We start from the raw sequence: 20,247 nt of genomic DNA, 5'->3' as shown, positions 1-20,247 counted from the left end.
AGGTGGTTTAGATTGGAGATTAGGAAGAACTGTTTCACTGAGAGGGTGGTTATTAAACACTGGCACAGGCTGCCCAGGGGTGTAGTGGAGTCCCCATCCTGGAGATATTTAAAAGCCATGTAGATGAGGTGCTAAGGGATGTGGTTTAATACTGGGATTGGCCATTTTATATTAGTGGTTAGACTCAATCTCAAAGGTCTTTTCCAACCAAACAATTCACCTGTCTCTATGTCCAGGTGTCAAGTGCTATAGTTTCAGTGCGCTCGTGTTTATGAAGAAAACCCAACAAAATGAGGGCAGTTCCCAAGTCAGATAAACAGAGCTAGATCCCACATTTGTTCTGCTCAGATACTGTTACTGCCTAATCCATAGGCATTTTATCCACCTTTTACTCCTGGCTAGCATGAGGTAAATACCCTGCATAGATGTAATCAAAAGCATCCTCCTATGGGCTTTGCCTGTTTTTTCCCATGTTTGTGGAAGACTTTACTCTTTGGGTTAGCATTCAAGCTTTAATAAGCAGCTAGGAATTAGCCACTGTGGCACCAAAGGACATCTGTACTGCTGAGAATCAGCCTGCAAGCAGTCCCAGAGTGGGAATAATGTACTACCTGAGCCCTCAGAGTAATAATGAATTCTTAATGTCATGGGATTTTCATAGGACAGGGAACAAAAGGGAGCATAGTGGTAGTGGAATAATCAAGACCTGGCTGGCAATATTTTTCCTTCACCTTACCAGTTGTGAAGCAGGAGCTTTGTATCCATGGTGTGAAGGGGGAAAAGCAGGAGGTTGTAGTAGTCCCAAAGTCAATCAGATCTCTTTGCTGCCCAGGAGGAAAGGAGGCCAGCAGGCCTCAGCTGCTGCTGCTCCTGACCGTAGCAGGGCAGCAGGCTCCTGACTAGCTTGAAACACGCAGGTTTTCAAAGCAAGAGGCAAAGTACTGAAGCTCAGCCAGTGTGCAGCAGCCTGTCCTCTCAGGGTTCCTGGCTCGGTGCAGGTTGTCTCCAAAGCTGCACATTTGCAGCATGCAGAGCTGCAAGGTTGCCTCTTTTTAACACACACCCACTCCGTGCCCTGTAGAAAATGGACAGAGAGCCATTCTTGCAAGGGACAGAGAAAGTTTTTGGAGTGTCATTTTTCTGTGAGAACACTGAAGTTTCTTACAGTAATAGCTGTAGCTAAGAATAGGAAGAAATTACTCAGCGTTATGTTGTTACCCTACTGCTGTCTTAATTGCTGTATCAGTAGGCTTAAGCATAAAGATGCTCCCGATAACGAAATGACTGTGGGCTTTCATACCACACTCAAAGACTGTGAGAGGTTTTGAAATCAGAAACTTCAGAAACAGAAATGTGCATCCTCGCAAACCAGATGGTTCTTTCCATGTCTGGAAATGCAAGGACATGGCAAGATTGCCAAACTAAAACAAGTTCTTTTTTGCTGTAAAAATTCTGCAAGTGTTCAAAGGTTATCGTATTAGCTCCAGGGACTTCATTAGAGCGTTCATTTTTTTAATTGCGAGGAACAGTATGGGTGAAAAAGTGTTTTATAGAAACCCCACCCTAATAACAGAAAATTATGTTTGATTAATAGTCTTACTTCTCAGAGGTGCTTCATATGGCACACAAATGCAAAGATTGATTAAGTAGAAGTCTCAGAATTGCTAAGACTGCTGTAACCTTGAAAATGTTTAAAAGCAGCACACTCTCTGTAGGGCAGTGATGAGAGAAAACTTCATAATTAATGCCTGAAGTGGTGAAGGGCAGCAGAGGAGCTGTCATGTCTTACAGCAGTCTGGGTGACGTGGATGTGACAATTCTGCCCTGTGTGTCTGCTTCCCCACAACTCAGCTCATGCTAATTTATATAGTGGTATTTTCTGACCTGGAGAGGCTGAAGTCTCTAGTTTTAGAGATGCCCAAGACCCAGTTGGGCAAATCCCAGCACTGCCCACCAGGAGCAGAGGGTACTTGAGCTCCTGTCCCATCATAGGCCTGACTCCCCGCCATCAGAGAGAGGCTTGCAGTGCTGTCAGAAGCATCAAGCCAAGCTCCAAAGAGAGATGAACAATGACCTACGAAAACAAGTGGCAAGAACGATGTTCTGGTTGCATCCCAAGGAAATGGGAATTATTTCAGTCATGGCCTTAGCTGCACTGCCTGCGCTCAGCTAAGCTGTAACTCTTCAGAAGCGTGCTTCAGTAGCTGAAATAATTGAAGACTGTAGAAGTAAATATGTTTTTAGTCAGTGTTGCACTGCTTGTGAAAACAGTGGTGCTTTCCTTCACACTGCTCAATTAGAGCTGCCAATCACACTGCCATACCGGAGGAGGTGTCAGCATTTCCAATGTCAACTACCAGAAGCAGAGGGTAAGAGCAGTCAGGTAAAATGCAGTCAGGAGTTCTGAGAGCACAGGGCTTTTACAAGCCTTTGAAGAACAATCAGAAGTGTATTTGTTCTAGAAAATTCATTAAGCCAAATTTAGAGGTGCTGAATAGCTTGCACTACCTCACTTGTAACCTGTGGCGTGTCAGTCACTACCACTGCAATGACAAAAGAAAGCAAAGCTCTCTCCTTTCCTTACAGAAGAGGGAACTTCTAAAGCAAAAGCCTAGCTGAATTATTTACCCATGAGTCAAAACTATACCAGATAGATGTTGCTTGGGATGCAGAGGCACATACTGAAATTTCAAAATCAACATTGCCTGTGGAACCTGAATTTTTCATCCCTTCAAGTGCATCTTCATGCCAATGCTGCTGGGCTGGCAGGACAGAGCGGGGGTGGTACCTTGAAAATGGACGAGAAAGAAAAGAGGGCTGTTTGTGGCTCAGTTCTCGGTCTTGCAGTCTCCTCTAGCTGACCTTATATTGTTTACAGTTTTGTTGGCCTTCAGTTCTCCTACATTCATTCCCCTCTGTTGTAAATTAAAACTAGAAATACTTCCCTGGCCCCCAGAGCCACAGAGCTTTTAAGGTTACAGTTAAAAAGACATGGACTGCAATCCCATTTTCCTTGAGACACACGCAATGTGCTGCCCAATACTCCTGTGTACTTAAAGCGGTTGGTTACTGTCAAGTATGTTAAAGTTGATAACATGGCTTAAGGAAGAGAGGACCAAAAGTTTTAGCAGACTAAATAGATAGGTATAGAATATTTAAGGCTCCAAATCAAAGTATGACACAATATAGGGGTTTCTAGGTATTTTCATTTAAATTGCTGAGTAAACTTTAATGTTCGCCTCTGCGGTGAGACTCAGAATGTGCTGTGTTATGATAGTGTCCACGATCACATCCTGGTTCTCTCCCACGGGAGTGCTAACTCATTTATTGTAGGATAGATTATGCTCTCTTCATGAATGTTACTTTTTTTTCATTTCCTCTTTTGTTCACATATTCACCAGACATCCATATGTACTTGACATTACCAAAACTTTGCTGAGGTGGCAGAGTGAATAGTTTCCTTGTAAGCTTTCCTATGATGCCTGTCTGGCTGTCTGCAGAGGCTTCACGGGAGTATGACGAAGCAGGGAATAGCTTGAATTGCACAGAAAGTGAGCTGTCAGCACACAAGGATGGTCGGCAGTGACAGAAGTGACCCCAATGCCCTCACCAACATTCCATGATGTGAAACTCCTCAGGTTCAAGTTTAGGGAAGGCTGTATGGTCATCAGGTCATTATCAAGGTTGTGTTGGGGCGCAAGGGTTGGTTTGCTTAGCTGCTGGTATTTGATGGTACAGACAGGAAGGATGCAGCAGAAGTTGTAACACGACACAGTTTCTTCCAGTTTGTTTGGTTTTGTGTTAAGTTTGGAATACTTTTGGCACATAGTATATGCAGAAGCAACCTCCTCCTAATGGGTAAACCTTTGAACATCAGCATTTTTTTTCCCTTGAAAACCAAACCGTGTCTCTGCTGCTTACTTAGCATGCTTGTTCAATTAATTAGCATTGCTTCATGACATGCTAGATCATGGGGAACAAACTAAGCAGCAGCAAACAGACTGGTGTAGTGCTCAGTAGCAGAGTCCTGTGTTAACATGGTCTCAGCACTTCTCTCCGTTTTTCTTAAATTGCTTATATGTTTGCAAGAACAGCTGTGAAAATCTTGAAAATAAGCACTAAGGTATGGTGCTACAGAAGAGTAGTCTGTTGCTGCCTGTATGTTTGGAGGTTGTTTTATTTCCTTTATGATACTTTTATTTACACTCAACAGGGGCTGTATTGCAGAGTGCAACCCCCACACTTTAAGAGTAGAAACAACAAACTTGAGTTCACTAAACCACTGTAGGTTAAGTCATGAGGTTGCTTTGCCATGTTTTTATCACTGAAATAGAAGCAATTGCCCAGGCAGTGATGCTGGGAGAGGTTGTCTTGTTTTCAGAGTTCTCTTGCACTAGCGGGGTGTTGCTTTATAGCAGAGATAAGATGCAGTTTGCAATCATATGGGGAGAAAATGGCAAAAATCAAGACGATCAAAAGACTCAAAAGTCAAAACTAACGTTCATTCATGTAGTGTAGTGCAATTAAGTTTCTCATAACATCTAGACCAAAATGAAGCTCTGTAACTGACGAGAACAACACAACTTGAGACAAGGTAGAAAAAATTAGACTAAATTTATTGATGCTTTGAAGACACACAGTATATTTTTCCACACACCAAAAAGCCAACAGTACCTGTATTGCCTTTTAATACTTCAGAACCATAGTGCTGTTTACAACTTTTATGAGGATGACAAAATGCCTGTTAGGTGTCACGTGGCAGAACCCTGCTACGGTTTTGTCTGTGTGACAAAACTGTTGCCGCCCTGAGGAAGCCAAAGGAGTGCCATGGCGCAGTGTAAGGTGCAGTTTTGTTCTGCTGATGGAAGTGGTCCTGGGCTAACAAGTAACTGCATATTTGTGGTGTTACAGAACAAAGCTTCCTTCTCTCATTGAAGAGTGAATTACAAATGTCGCTTTAAAATACTCAGCATTAATCCACTGAGAAAAAAGCAAAAGTGTACTGTTAGCCACCACTACAAAAATACTTCCCTAAATATCATCTCTAGAGTTTAATCAGTAGTAAGCGGCAAAAAGACTTGGGGTGTGTGTATAAAAAAACACATTTCTATATAAATAGAAATGCTTTCGCAGATGAACAATTTCATACGGACTGTGATGCTGTAAAACCTGAAATGCTACAGTGTGATAGTGTTCATGTTGTTGAGCTAAAAACATCCGCTGCTTTCTCAAGTTGTAGGTTGCAGCCTCTGGAGAATGCACTGAAGTTAACCAAATCATCTGATTTCATGAACGTTTATCCAGCTGAAAGTTAGAAATACAATAGATTATGGCCGATCTTTTCCCTCTGGGCAGAAGGCTTTATTTTCATAGACATCAAGTAGCTATAGTTTTCATGGTGGCCAGTTGCCAGTTAATGAAATGAAACAGTGCAATTACACTGAAAAATCAAATCTGTGGTGTCTTATGTTTTCCTAGTTAGCTGATCTTCTAAAGAGTTAAGGAGCACTTTGGGATTTGAGTTCTTTTGTCTGCTTTCTAACCCCTGCAAATGGACTGCGAAGTCAGAGTAAGATGCCATCTCTTCTTAAAAAGGCTGTTGTTGTCCCTGCTGAATTCTCTGTGCTTTTCCTAAAAAGTATTTTCTTTCTTTATTTCAGCTTGTTAGCGACTTATTGGAATTCTGTTTCTACACCTTCCGAGAGTCTCAGGCACTGAAAGTAGAGTTTCCAGCCATGCTGGTGGAAATCATCAGTGACCAGCTACCAAAGGTGGAATCTGGGAATGCCAAGCCCCTGTACTTTCACAGGAAGTAACAGAAAATGTCTTAAATGGAAGAACTTTGCCTTAAGTTTCCCTGTGTTATTCCACACCCATGAAGGACCCAAGAAACCATATTTTAAACATGCTATTTACACGTGTTCAGCAGTCTCTGAATAGTCTAAAATCCTATGAAGGGTTTGGGGAATGGAAAGCAGTTGACTCGGATTTGGCAAGACCTAGATGTTTGGAAATTACCCCATAACCCTAAAACACTTAGAAAATGTTCCTGTTCCTCTGGATGAAAAGCCATATCTAGTCAATAACTCTTTGATTTTGATATTTTAACAGATGGAGTTTTAAATATGCCATGTAGTTTCTGGTATCGTTTGCTTGTTTTAAAAGGGTTCGAGAACTAATGAGAACTTTTTAAAGCTTACCCTTGGTTTGCACATAAAACGTAAAGTCAATATGGGGCATTAATATTCTTTTCTTGTAAAAAAGAAAAAAAAAAAAGAAAAACTATATATATATATACGCATATATACACACACACACACACACACACACACACACACAGACCCTAACGTGTAAAGTAATAACAGAACATTTGGTGTGGAATACTCTGTTATCCCCACCTGTGGCATTTGTTATCCCATGTTATCCTGACATAGGTGATATACACTGTGTTAAGTGTCCATTTACTATTTAATTCAAAAGGATAAGATGTGAAAACAAATGCCCTGGTATCAATTTATAGTATCTATTGTGCTGGCTTTACACATAATTTTTTGCAGTCTTTTGCTGTACTGTACATTGCTGTATGTATAAATTGTGAAGGACCTGAAATAAGGTGTAAGGAACTTTTGTAAATGAGACAAAAAAAATCTTTAATGGTTAATAGGATGAATGGGAAAGTATTTTTGAAAGAACTCTATTTTGCTGGAGACTATTTAAGTACTATCTTTGTCTAAACAAACAAGGTAATTTTTTTGTAAAGTGAAATGTTCTGCATGCATAATGAACCGTTTACAGTGTATTTAAGAAAGGGAAAGCTGTGCCTTTTTTAGCATCATATCTAATTTACCATCCTACAGTACCTGCTGTAAATAACCACACTTAACCTTTTCAGTTGTATTGAAGCCTTTCTGTTTTCCTCTATATTTTTCTCCCTTTTGTCTCGCTTGCAAGCGTACGTGACTTGAGCACATCTTAGAGATCCTGCTTCGTATTTCTGTAGGAACCTACACTCTGTTGTGTTTGCCACTTAACGAAGGTTTCATTTAACAAGACAAATTACGGTCTCTACAAAGCTTTTGCCAGCTTAATGATGGAGTGAGTCGTTGCCCTCTGTTCCCTCTCTTTCTGGTGCGAACAGGGGTGAATAAGATGTTGAACGATTTGCTTATTTTTTTATTAATGTTTCCCAGGTCATTTGGTTTTCCTTTGAACACTGGATACCTAAAACATCTTAAAAGGTCAGATGATGATTTCACATGGGGGAGGGCAATTTCTGATTATGATGAAGGGAACATGCAGATCATTACAGTAAGTATATTGAACAGATTTATACCGGTGAGAGGGATGGTAAGGTACTGAGAAGGGCAGATTAGCTGAGTAGAATTTTTAGTGTCAAACTTAAAACCGTCTGTAGTTTTGTAAGCACTTTTGTAATAATCTGGATACATCTGAGAAAACAAAAGTTTGCATTACAAGTTCAGCTCAGTTGGTCTGGTTTTGTCTCAAAAATGTTTTCTCTAGAATAAGACTGCAAAGAAAAATATTTTTGAGGTGATTTTCACTTTCACAATTTATAAGCAAATATGACATTTTGGAGTAGAATAGAGGACAGGTGAACTTTTCTGAGGCTCAACTGTTGCTACCATATGCTCATGTTTAAATAGAATAGTTTTCAGAGTCCTAATCAATAGTGTTCACTTTGGGTGCCACTGGTGTTTTGGAGCTCAAGTTTGTCCCCCCTGGCCAGTCAGAATGTAGCATTTCTTTCAAATGGTGGTCGAATTAAGAATTCTACAACTCTTTCCGAGCCCAAATTTTGAGGTCTGCTTTGGTGCACTGACGAGAGTCAGCGCTACTTGTCTTTTTAAATGACACCTGCCTTATGCAATGGGTAATCTGTAAAGACTGTATTCAGAGAGGTTTTTTTTTAATATATAAATATATACATACGTATATTATTTGCATTTTGGAAGTCTAATTCTCATAGGCAGATCTTTCAATACTGACCTGCACAGCAATATGAAAGCCAAACTTCCAACAACGTGAGATACACAGCATGCAGACTGGTTGTTTACAGTAAAGACACAGTCCTACATCCATCTTTTCATTGACATACCTTTTTTTTTTTTTTAAAGTTTAAAATATAAACTTTCAAAGCCAGGTTCTGGGTGAATACAGTCTGCAGCAGCTTTTTATATTAACAAAGTTACTGCCTTCTTTTCTGTCTCAGAGTAACTTTGCTTGATTAAAATAGCAAAGCCATATTCTACACTTCACTGTTAAATGCCTGTCCCAGTCCAAATTGTTGTCTGTCTGCTCCTATTTTTGTACCTTATTACTTTTAATCTTGGTTTGGTACAATTCATAATTCACAGAAACTTCATATAATTAAACACACTAAATTAGTTTTAAAAAAGCAATTTATATCTTTATGCAAAAACGTATGTCTGTCTTTGCAAACAACTGTAAGCAGATTATAATAAATCCTTTACTTTAATCACCTGTTGTTTACGAAACCATTCATTGATTACTATTTTTTGCTAGACATCATTGAAGCAGTAGATACAATTGGATATAGATGTTGTTAAGGGGCAGTATTCTCTTATCAAGGACACTTACGCAGAATAGCCATCACTTTTTTTATCTAAACCTGTGTACAGCAAGGGGAAAAAACCCAACAAAGCAACAACCCTAGTTTTCAGCTATTGGGGAGTTAAAGTTCTTTTGAATTTGTTTAGAATGAAATAGGCATTTGTCTCCTGCAAAATACAAGACAATGTAAAACACCTTTGTAGAAGTGGGCTTCTGTTCATCGAGCTAAATTATTTTGTTGTCAGAAGGAACGGGGATATACAGTGAGCGCATTGTATACAGAGTTAAACATGTAAAATAGTGTTAATGTACTGCAGTGGGTATTTCAGGAATACTACACACCATGCAACCCAACAGTCGCGCAAAATAAAAGTAGAGAAGACTAAAGTCTGCAATATCAGAATCCTATTAAAAAGATACTTTACAATCAATAATGCAAAAAGCTAATTCACAGGGTGGTGTTTTTCACTGACTTGTTTAAACATTTATGAAATTAAACAATTCTACAGTTAATGCACTTTTAATTGTTTATTAAAGATTTGACTTTTTCTTTTTTTAGAGCAATGTTTTCAGCTGGAGGTCAATGACTTGATAAGATAGACGGCAGTTCTGAGGCCAGGAAGCTCAGAGGAATGTTTAAGAATTCTTGGAGTTTAAATAGATTCCTGGATGAAATATAAAAGCAGCCAGCAGTATGGTGTAAACAGTAAAATCTATGCATAATGATGCATTTATAATTAGGGGTTTGCTTCTGTATGTTTAAAGCTTTTTAAATAAATAGAAAATATTGTTTGGTCTTTATGTTAATGTCTGCAAGTACCTACTTTTCTTTTTCTGTTTTTTTTTTCTTTTTTTTTTATACAAATTGTACAAATATACATGAATTAAACTGGTTTGATTGCAAGTACTTCTTGCATTTTAATCTCAGATAGGTGCTGGTGCAGAAATATCCTTAGAGACAAGCTTCTGCTCATCTAGGAACAACATAAAGCAACTAACACCGTAATACAACATCTTCCTTCCTCCATTTAGAAGTCTAGTTTCATGGTGTTCTGAGAGTTTGGATAAGGGAAGCAGCACCTGTGCTGGCCTCAGCCAGAGAGCAGCTACTCAGGCTGTATCATAAGGAATGCCCAGCTGGGAGGCATTTGGTTCCCTTGCCATGGGTAACTGCTTGCCAAAATTACACGCCAACACTGATACACAGACAAGCTCCATCCCACTCAGAGGGACAAACACTGCCACCATCAAGAGCCAGGCAAGTCCAGCTAGTCCAGTTTCAGTTAACCTAGGGCTGCTGAACCCACTGACCAGAATGTCTCTCTCAGAAAAAGGGATTCACACACAAGCTTCCCCTGGTGACCAAACCAAACTGCCTTCTTGGGTCTTTTCCAAATACAGTAAGTTAGTTAGAAGGAGAAACAAAACTCTTGCTGTCCTGGGTTTGTTCTGTGCACACACTCTCAAAAATTCACTGCTAAGTTCTACACAAAGCTAGGACTGTGCTATAAGACTTCAGCTTAATTTTGCCTTCTTTTAGTTTCTCCTCAATAACAAATTACACAAACTTTTTGCTGCCAAAAATCCTTGCACCTGCCTTCTGTTTGCTGAATTGTCAGAAGAAAAGAATAGTAGAGGATCAGCAGTGTTAAGAAAGATTTCCCATATGTTTACAAGCAGATGTATCTGTCATATGCTGTTCTAGAAATAAGAAAACCCTATCACTACTTTAAAATGTAATGAAACTTTTAATCTGACCTCAAGCTGGGGCACTGCTTTCCTTCAGGTATCTACAGAGACTGGGAGGTTATGATGAGTACAGCATTACAGAAAGGAGTGAAAAAAATAGCCTTCCATTTCCGAGATTTTGCTAGGTAAAACGTGCCACACTGTAAGGTTTTTAAAGGAACAATTTAATTGTAGATGTCAGTGGGATGACGTTTGTGTGGTGCTTACCTGAGGTTACTGCAAGCACAGATGGAGGCACACTGTTGAACTCTGGTGTAGAAAATTATGTCTAAGGCACATTCAACTTGAAACGTGAACCTCCAGTGAAGACTTTCAGTTAAGCTGCATTTAGCACTGGTGCATTTACAGCTTACATCAGCCCTCTGTCAGCAATTTTTCTCTTTAAGTTGCAAACCAGGTAAGAATTGTGAAAGGGGTTAAGGGAGAACAAGGAATAGAGCACTGTGAAAGGCAAGTTTCTGCCCAAGTCTTTTCTGTGCTACAGTTACAGAGGCTCAGCTAGCAAAAGCTGTAAGTGATGGAGCAGGAACATTCATTTTCATTAACGGGCAGATAAATCAGCCAGTGAGATTTTTTCTTTCACTTCTGATGAAAGATGGCATCAGAAGGAATCCCTCCGTGGAGATCAGCTGGAACAATGATTCAGATTCAGCAGCCTGAAGAGCCCAGGGTTTTTCAGGCAGCAGAATGAAAATGCTGCCCATCCAAGGCACAGAACTGCACACTGGCTAGTGACTAACACAGGCTGTAAACTCCTACTGCTCCCAGTGAGGCAGGAGGCTCGGCTTTTCCATTAATTAATCAGCAAACACACATTCAATCTTAACCTTCAGCTGGAGGGATTCAATCTCTGGCCCCACAGTGATGGCAAGACAAACATCATTTTTCATAAAAAGCACAAAATGTTTGGGGTTTTTTTCCCTAATTGACCTTCTCTAATTTTCAGCCTCTGTCATGCATTCACTACCAAGAGTCTCAGCTTTTGAAACCTGCCAAATACATGCCTCTGCATACAATAACCAGCACATAGCAAGAGGGAGAACCCAGCCTGAAGGGCTTCAGCTGAACCTGTAACACTATCAGTTGCCTGTGAGAGGACCAGACCCATGGAGAATGACTACTCCCACTGCCAGGCCAAGAGAGAGGAGTCCTTTGACTAGCTTTCTCCACACCTGATTCCCTGTCTTCCTTGCTGCCTCAAGTTAATTGTCCATTACTTTGCTCTTCCCAAATCTACCAAGCCGTGGAGAAGACAGAGAAGAGGTATGCGCTAAGGCGCAGCTTCAGGAAAGAAAACTACTTCAAAGGATAAGAAAGGGGCCTGACTTACTTTATGTGATTTTTAATTTTTAGCATCTTTTAATCTCTACTTCCAAACTGTCAGTGTGAGAGTATTGTTTACAGCAGTCAGCTCAGCAGTGAGGATACTGAGAGAGATGTGCCATGGCTACTTGGCTGTAAAAGTCCACACTCAGCATTAGTACGATCCTGGCTGCTGTGGAAAGCCGTATAGCGGGTAGCACTTACTGTGACTAAGTTCCTAAGGAGCAGTGTGGTTAGCCTGAAAGCCAGATCTGACCTGGCTCAGCTCACACCACTGCCTTTAGACAACATTTAGAACGTGAGAAAGTTTGGATTAGCATCACACCTCTGCTCAGTATATAGTGTCTCAGTAGAAAAGTTTTCTTCTTGTTTGAGTTCTGCGAGGCTCCAAAAGTAACAGGAATCTCAAAATATCTCACCTAAAGGCAAACAGGGTCACAGGACTGGATGGAAGAGACACTAAGTCTTTTGAGTTTTTTTCCTCTGTACACCTACCTTTTTAAACCGCCTTGGTTAAAAGGGGAAGAAAAAACAAAAACCAAACCACAACCCAAACCACAGAGCTGAGAAATAGACTGAGAATTTTGGAAGACAACAGCCAGAACAAGATCAAACATGCACTGCACGTTTCAAGCAATGACAAAACAGATGGAACCGCCTCACAAAGCTTTTTAAGCTTCAAGTTACCACAGCTCTGCTCTCTGCCAAGCCAGCATACCTACCTGCCACGCCTTCTAGGCTAATACCAAGGATTCACATTCTCCCGCTTCTCTCAACACTTTTCGCCAACTGGTGGCTGTGAAAACCGAGCCTGGCCACAAAAACACCATCCTGCCTCCATAATGACTCTTCAAGGCCACAAATGAGTGCATGGAGAGAGCTGTGGGCCCAGGTGACCCCATAGCCAGCCAGAATTGTGCTCTGCCATGAGAACCACCCTGATGAAGGAAAGCTGCCGGCTGCTGCTGCAGGTACTGCTGCAAACATTTCCTTAATCCTGAGTCAAGGAGCAAGTGAGAGAACTTGATCTCCTTCAACAAGGTCCAAAAGTCATCTGAAGTGCTTGGGTCACTTAGCCACTGTGCCAAGACAAGAACTGCCTAAAAGCTGTATGGCGGAGAGTCACTGCTCAAATACCATGAGAATACACCCAAGGAAACTGCTCCAAACGATGATGTTTAGTGCTGGAGAGCTGTACTGACTTGGCCCACCACTTCTCCATCTGGAAATGATTTGTGCATACTCCAATGGTCTGTGCAGTCTGGGCAAAGGAACAAAATAATGGTATGGAGTTAAATCTTAAGGGGAAAAAAGTCATCCCAGCCTTAAGGCAGCATTAACCATTAACTGGTTTACTAATCACATTAGTTAGAAAAACTTGCCAGCTAAGTATATCTGCAGTAAGTGACTCAAAATCCACAGAGGCGAATTTAACAAATAAGCGAGCCTGTATTAGCACGTTATCCCGTCATATTTTCCTGCATCCTCTGCACTGCCTCCCAGAGGGTCCAACTTGAAGAAGAGAAAAATAATACCTAACTGTTTTCTTCTTTAATCACAAGGCACAGGTTTATACACCACAAGATTTCTGGAAGCTTTTTCTATGACCACAGATAACTAACTCTCTCACTACTCAAAACAGTTTAACAAATTAAGAGGCAGCTACTTGAGGATTCTGATACAATGAAGTATCACGTTAAGACCTTACAATTGGCAGTTACAGGGAAAAAGAAAGGGAAGCTCAAGAAGGAGCTAGACAGACAACTGATAAAATGTGAGATGCCTCCAGGATGCATAAGGATCATAGCCAGAGATTCTCTTTTCCTTTTGGCTTGAGCCGGCAAAGTTGCTTAACTAAAGTGAGGGAAGTTCCTCATCCATTTTGGAGTCTGCTTGAGGCTGACTGCATACAGCTGCCAAGAGTTATTTCATGTCAAAATTTACAGAACCAGCACAAAATATTCTCCAACATAGGAATGACTTAGGTCAAACAGCAAATAACATTTTATTGCATTTACAGTGATATTTTTGTGTAGCAAAGGAACCATGACATGTAGGAACCTGTAATAAAAGTTCATGTGTCTCACCTTTATAAAATAAATGAAATCATACACGCAACAAATTAATATGTTCTTTGAAGACACTTGAAAAATGTCATGTCTTGTTACCTATTATTTTACCTGCTGGTGTCCGTTCCCTACTGTCTACTCCACTTTGAAATATAATTTAATTGTCAGCATGACAGCTTTTCTGTCGTGTATTTTCCAAACCCCAGTAATATTGTGTTAAAAATGCTGGTTATCGATGCATAATCTTCAGGACACGTAAGTTCATAAAGATCTTCTTCAAGTCACAGATCAACCAAATATTTTACTTAAAATGCTAGTTATCTTGCAAACATGCCACTACTGCTCTTTATAATTGAGAAAAGCACCCTATTAAGACATTAACCTTTCCCTCCATCCCCCTTATCTTGTCTCCCCACCCATTCCAGCCCGTAAAGAATCTTTTTTTGCAGTTCATATTTGGCAATGCTTCACGTCTCTGTACAGATTAGGATCTTCAACCCATAGTCAGGCTCTTCGTTGATTAAAAGCAGTCACAGAAGTAGAGAGAAGTGACTATAACAAAAATCCATGGATACCATGTACACCTTCTTGGCCTTCAAATGCGCAAAGCTATAGAAACTGAACGTAATTTTGTGGAATAAGTCCTCTCTTGCCATTTAGTGTGCCTTCTAGCCATCCTGGTTCTCTGGAAAATTGCACTGCAAAAGAAAAAGGAAAAAAACCCCCACTTTTTAATGCTTGAATTAATACTTTTAGCTTTAGCTCCATTACACCAGGCAAAGCACCCCTAAAAACATTCAGTCTTCTGCATTGAGCACTTTAGGAAAGATGAAGAGGATTATTGACTGAATTTAAATACCTGCATAACACAGGTGCTTGAAACCATCTAATGCAAAGTATACATGGTGAAATAGCTTTTAGGTGCAGGAGGCTTCATTAAGGAAACAGTTTATGGAACTTAGGACAGGTTTATAAAATAGAAAGTCTAGATACCTTTGGGGAGATGTTAGAATTTATATCAAAGAATGGGAAGCAATTCCAGTAGCTGGGGTGGCAAAGCAATGAACAAAAACCTGTCTTGAGCAGAAGGTGATGAATCTGGAAGCTCAGGGCCACAGGAAAAAAAATGACATAGTACCTTACTCTGCCTGAGAACTGAGCATGTAAAGGATTATAGGGGAAGCAGAAATGAGACAGATCTCACTCCAGGCATCATCTCTTCAGAGTAGAGCTGCTGTTGGAAGAGACTGATGGACAAAATCTGAATCATTCTTCTGGTTAAATCATCTCTCTGAAATTCAAATATATTGTGCTCTTCACAACAAAAAGGAAAGGCTTGAATGCCACATCTTGCTACTTATTGCCATCCTGAGTGTTTTCCTCTGCTGATCCCAAATTTTACGCAAGATGATCCGTGAATGTAAAATACAGCTCAAACTCTTAAATGCCCCACAAGTTTTTCTGTGAGCAAAAGTGCTAATGACATCTGGTTTCCTATATACATTTTGACCACATTTGACAGTAAGTTTGAAAAGCAATATAAGCCTTTCTTCTTTGGAAAACGGACTAAAAAGTCCTCAGTTTCTCCTATTTAATTTCTTATATGATACAAGTACCTACTTACCTATGTAAGTGTAAAATCTCACACTTTTAGCAACCTATGATATTCCGTACCATATTAATTTATCCTCACAGTGCTTCTGAGGCAGACATCATTTAGGGAAGAGCTCAGACAAATGCTGAAACATGCTGCCAGCCATGTCAATGCGTTATTTAAAACACATCGACACATGGGGCAATATGATATTTGTAGCCATCTACAGATCAGGGAAATAACAGTTAAGAGAGTGCCACATGTTAAGTCTGCCATTCAAAAGCATTGTAAAGCTCTAAATTTGAGCACTTAAAAGATACTTTCCCCTTGTTTCCTATTATTATCAGTCCATAAAGCTAGAAGCTGTGCCTAGAAACCACAGTTTAAACAACAGCTATACCTCCAAGAAATCCAGAAAACAAAAGTGCTTGTAAATGATACCGATAGTTTAGATTCAGAACAAAAGTCTGGGCTTATATTTACAGTGAATATATTCAACAGAAAGATTCCAAAGGGAAAAAAAAAAAAAGCCAAAACCAAGAAAAAAAAAACAACCCACAAAGAAAATTAGCTTTTAGGATCTCTGCACATACAGTAACTTACATTACTATTAGTAATTAGTAAGCCCTCCTCTCCCTTTGTCATTTTTACTCCACAATTACAGAGTACACATGCAGCTGAAACTGCGAGGCTGACACCACCACAAACCTCCCTCCCAAAGCTCCAGCGCAGCAGCTGTAATTCTACCCTTCCCAGCGAACACGCCAGCAGCTCTCGTGGGCAGCCAAACCTCTCCCTGAAGTCTCCCCACTGCCTACAGAGCACACGAGTACTGCTGCAAACAAGCTCCAAAAACTAAGAGATGAGGCAGAAAAAAACAGGAAACCTGGAAGTAGGAAGTTTCTAGTTGTCCTCCAGAGCTCGATCTCAACTTGTATTAGAGCTGGGTTAGATATTACTGGCGTGTGAGTGTCTAGAAATGAAAGGCCTCTTCAAAATGAGGGCAGCCCTCATCTGAGGAGATCACACTGAAATTTAAATTTACCTAGGGAAAGAAATGCTCAAACTTACACTGAACTCCTTGGCTTGACACAACAGCAAATTTCAAAATAAATGCTTTCTGAATAGGGTTATTAATGTAATACTGAGCTCTGCACACTGCAGCACATGAAGAGAGAATGCATGATAGCCAAGTAACTGGACTTGAGTGATAAATACCATTTTCAGCCCAGAAGACTAGATGTGCTTGCAAAATTAAATATTGTATGTGTATGTTAGCAGAAGTTTCTTCTTGAAGACTCCATGAAGACTGGAGAAAGAACACTCGGAGCAAGAGCAACATTTCTAGAGATCAGTCTTTTTAAAAAAAACATACCAAGAAGTACTTATTATTATTCAGCAGTGGCAGTGACTGTCACATCGGGTGAGACTTCTGCCCCCATCCAAATCACCTTACACAAGAAGGGTTTAAGATACCTGCGTACATCATTCATTTCTTCTGTAGGGAAATGATATTACTGGGGAAGCTGTAAAGCTGCTTTAAGCTCTAATGATCCTGTTTTCTTTGCTAATCCATTTCCAAAGTTTAGTGTACAACAGTGTTCATTTAAAATAAAAAACACTTTGACACACAAAAGACATCTTGCTATTGTGCCCAGCTCTTCCTAAACCCAGGACATGGGCTATTTCTGAAAAAATATCCTGCTCAAGAGGTGTGCTGTGGTGTCCCCTTTCTGTCATTTCTTCTCTGTCAACAATGATTACAGTTCTTAGCACTTTCTCAGACCTGCCTTACTTAAAAATACTTTGCTGCAGAAACCACACATTTGGCTTTAAAACTACAACTCATTATTGGACCAAGCATCCCATAGGACTAAGTCTTACGTGATCTAGGAGCAGGAATAGTTTTAGTGTAAAAGACACAGAGCAGAGAACTAAAGATTCACTATTTTTAGCAAGGCTAAACAAACATATATAGCGAGACTGCACAATGAGACAAATCAAGGAACCACCACCAAAAGCCATCACCTTTTAGGACAGTGGAAATAGCAGCAAAGTTGAGAGCCTAGACTGAGATGGCGGCTTCCTCAATACCTGCTACAAGACTGCCCTTTCAGCAGTCTCACTCAAGTGGAGGCACAGTGTAGAGAAGGAGAAGGTCTCTGACCCTCGGTAATGATGGCAGGTGTTACAGAACAATCACACTAACTCAAATGGAGAAAATCAACAAACTTTTAACTTGCAAGGAGAGCTCTAAGGAAAAGCTGCTCTGATTTCATCTAATCAAGAAGCACAATGAGGTTGACTTGGCATTTGCGGCATTTCTTCTTACTTTTCTGTATTCTCCATAGGAAGTAGCTTCAACATTGCCGAGGTTATGATTATCTAACTGCAAATACATGGAATTTGCAAGCAGCTCCTCCTGAAGACCCAATGCTATAAGAAGATCTTGTTCTGCTTCATCAGCTTAAAAGATTCACAAGTCTTGACTAGAAATGAGACTAGTAAGGCTCCACAGTGGTGTTACTTCACTGCCTAGGGGCTGAATCAGACACCGATTCACACTAATTTCCACACTTTTGTTGAAACTAGCTGTTTTGGGAGGAAACAAAAATGGGGGAGGCAACCTAACTTGTATGGTGCCTGGCACAAGAAGGCCTTTGTGAAGGCCTTTCTGATGGACCTCTTCACCAAAAAAAGTGATTACCCTGACAAGCTAGATAAATGAGGACTGTATTTTATCTGCAACACAAAAAAAAATTCACTGCTAAAACCACCACAAAACCAGAATACACTCCCATAGAACTCAATCATGCTGTCCAGTTTTTCACCAAGAAATTAAACTAATGCTTTCAAGCCCTCTGTGCGTAGAAATCCCTATGAGCTATTGAAACAATCCCTCTGGGTAAAGTTAACTGCAGAAATATACAAACATTTAGCAAGCTTGGCTTAGGGTTAGTAAGGAATTTGAAATGTAAAAAATTGCTGTTTCCCTTAAGTATGTTGTGAAAAGCAGAATTATCTTGTGGACAGGACACAAGGGGTCCTCTTCCTGACTCTGCTAGAGATTTACTGTGTGACCACAAATAAACTGGTCTGCCTATAAGGGCTCAAGCATGTCAACAAAAGCAAGCACGCTGATACACCACGACAAATTATCAAAGGTGGAATTCAGACTTGAGGCCTCCCCATATAGAAGCTCCTATAACAGCTAGTGGAGGTCTAGTCAGTACAATTAATAGAGAGAGCACCTAAAGTATAATTTGGCTCCCTCTGAAACAGAGGCAAGCGGTGGGTCAGCCAAGTTGTTGGAGAGTTCACTGTGCTATAACTTGGTAACTTGTGTGTAGACATTGAGACATTGGGGTCTTTCTCCTGAGTTGATTCCCATTCCACCTGACAGCTGAACATCTCTGACAGTCCCACACACACCAACTACAAAGTAAAATGCATCAATTTAAACATCTTCCACTTCAACATTTCTCTTTCAAAGACCACTGTTTCCACAACACTGCTGACAGGAGCAAAGTCAGAGTGGTTAAGGTCAAAATACCTTCAGTGACTTTTAAAAACTTCTAACAAAATCAGTAGGAATTTTGTAATGTTGATCTGGTATTTTTTATTGGTGAAGTGATTGAACTGTCAGCAGCAGTTTGAGGTAACTACCTCAAAACAGTACAGAGGTACCTGAAAACTAGATCTGTCCACAGCCTGCTCACTCAGTTTCTCCAAGTGGAAATCAGAGATAATTAATGCACAATGAATGCATTCAAATGCTTTGAAATCCACAGACACAAGGTGCACAAAGAAGTAGCTTCATCCTTATTTTTACCTCAAAAAAAGAATTGTTTGCACATACAGTGGCACATAGAATTTTGGGAGTAGTACTTCTTTTTTTGATGTAAATCCATCATTTGTCTGTACTCTAAGGAAAGACAGTTGAGAAGCCACTGCACGAATGAGTGCCTTGGAGTCAAAATCAGGGACATAAACTAAGGCTGGCACTTTGTTACACTAGGAAAGACAGAGAGAGATGGCGATGGCTGTGTGAACAAGGTTTTTTGTGTTCCTGCTGTGCTTGGTGGGGACAGCTGTTTTCTGATGAAAATTATTATAACAAAATACTTTCTCAGATTTCTCCCCTAAACCCCAATTTTAGAAATTGTAAAAAGCTTTGATGAGAACTATCTTGACAAGTTTTCAGGAAGCCTTTCTGCTAGCAATACTGCCAAGGAATTTTGTTGTGTAAACACCATTTACCCTATCTAGAACACTTGTCCCTAGTGAAATTCCCATTTACTGACTTCTAAGCAGTCTCTTTCAAGAACCAGAAATTTAATAACATTTGGCTCCAAGGCTGGCAAGGTTTCAATACCAAGCAGTCTGACTATTCTTTCCATGGTTATTGGGAAGATCTGCTTTAACAACAACAAAAATATACAGCCAGCATACGTCTCTCAATTTCAGATCATACTCTGCTTCTTCCCATATGTGCCCTTATCCAGCTGCAAACTCTTCAAGGTTTGCCTCTAGCCACTCGAATTATATTGTTATGTGCTGTCAATAATATAGCCTGCAGCAACTGGGAAATAAAAATATTGGCACAGCCTAAGGTAAATTGAATTGAAGATTTTTTTTTTCTTTTTAAATCCAGTGGATATTGTTCAGATTACATTATTCATTTTCTTACACAATTCAATTATATAGAAAACTTTTTGCCTTTTCTTTTTTAACTTACCAGACGGGACCTTAGCATTTATATTCTGTGACACTTTAATGGAAGGACTGTGGGACTTGGGTTAGCAGAACATACATGCAATACTGAAAACACCTCTATGTAAATGTAAAGATTCTATATAGATTCCTATCAGGTGATGCAAAGCTTAATTTAAAATATTAGTAAATCTCACTTTGTCAGCC

The 20,247-nt window shown here is 40.0% G+C and overlaps 2 protein-coding genes across 4 annotated transcripts in view; one reads left to right on the top strand and one right to left on the bottom strand.

Annotated features, from left to right (window-relative positions):
- Nucleotides 1-9,393, top strand: part of NR3C2 (nuclear receptor subfamily 3 group C member 2) — a 217,987-nt gene extending 208,594 nt beyond the window's left edge. For all 3 annotated transcript variants that reach the window (XM_061992259.1, XM_061992257.1, XM_061992258.1), the window contains exon 9: nt 5,661-9,393. In XM_061992259.1, coding sequence (XP_061848243.1) covers nt 5,661-5,816 — 156 coding nt within the window. In that variant the 3' untranslated portion in view covers nt 5,817-9,393. The remainder of the gene's footprint in view (nt 1-5,660) is intronic.
- Nucleotides 9,394-12,711: 3,318 nt separating this feature from the next.
- The window catches only part of ARHGAP10 (Rho GTPase activating protein 10), a 153,419-nt gene continuing 145,883 nt past the window's right edge, over nt 12,712-20,247 (bottom strand). The window contains exon 23 of the mRNA XM_061993254.1: nt 12,712-14,431. Within this exon, the coding sequence (XP_061849238.1) occupies nt 14,343-14,431 (89 nt within the window). The 3' untranslated portion in view covers nt 12,712-14,342. The remainder of the gene's footprint in view (nt 14,432-20,247) is intronic.

Source organism: Colius striatus, chromosome 3 (assembly GCF_028858725.1).
Source record: "Colius striatus isolate bColStr4 chromosome 3, bColStr4.1.hap1, whole genome shotgun sequence".
In the NCBI taxonomy this organism is placed as follows: domain Eukaryota; kingdom Metazoa; phylum Chordata; class Aves; order Coliiformes; family Coliidae; genus Colius; species Colius striatus.
This window is presented reverse-complemented; position numbering and strand designations above follow the sequence as displayed.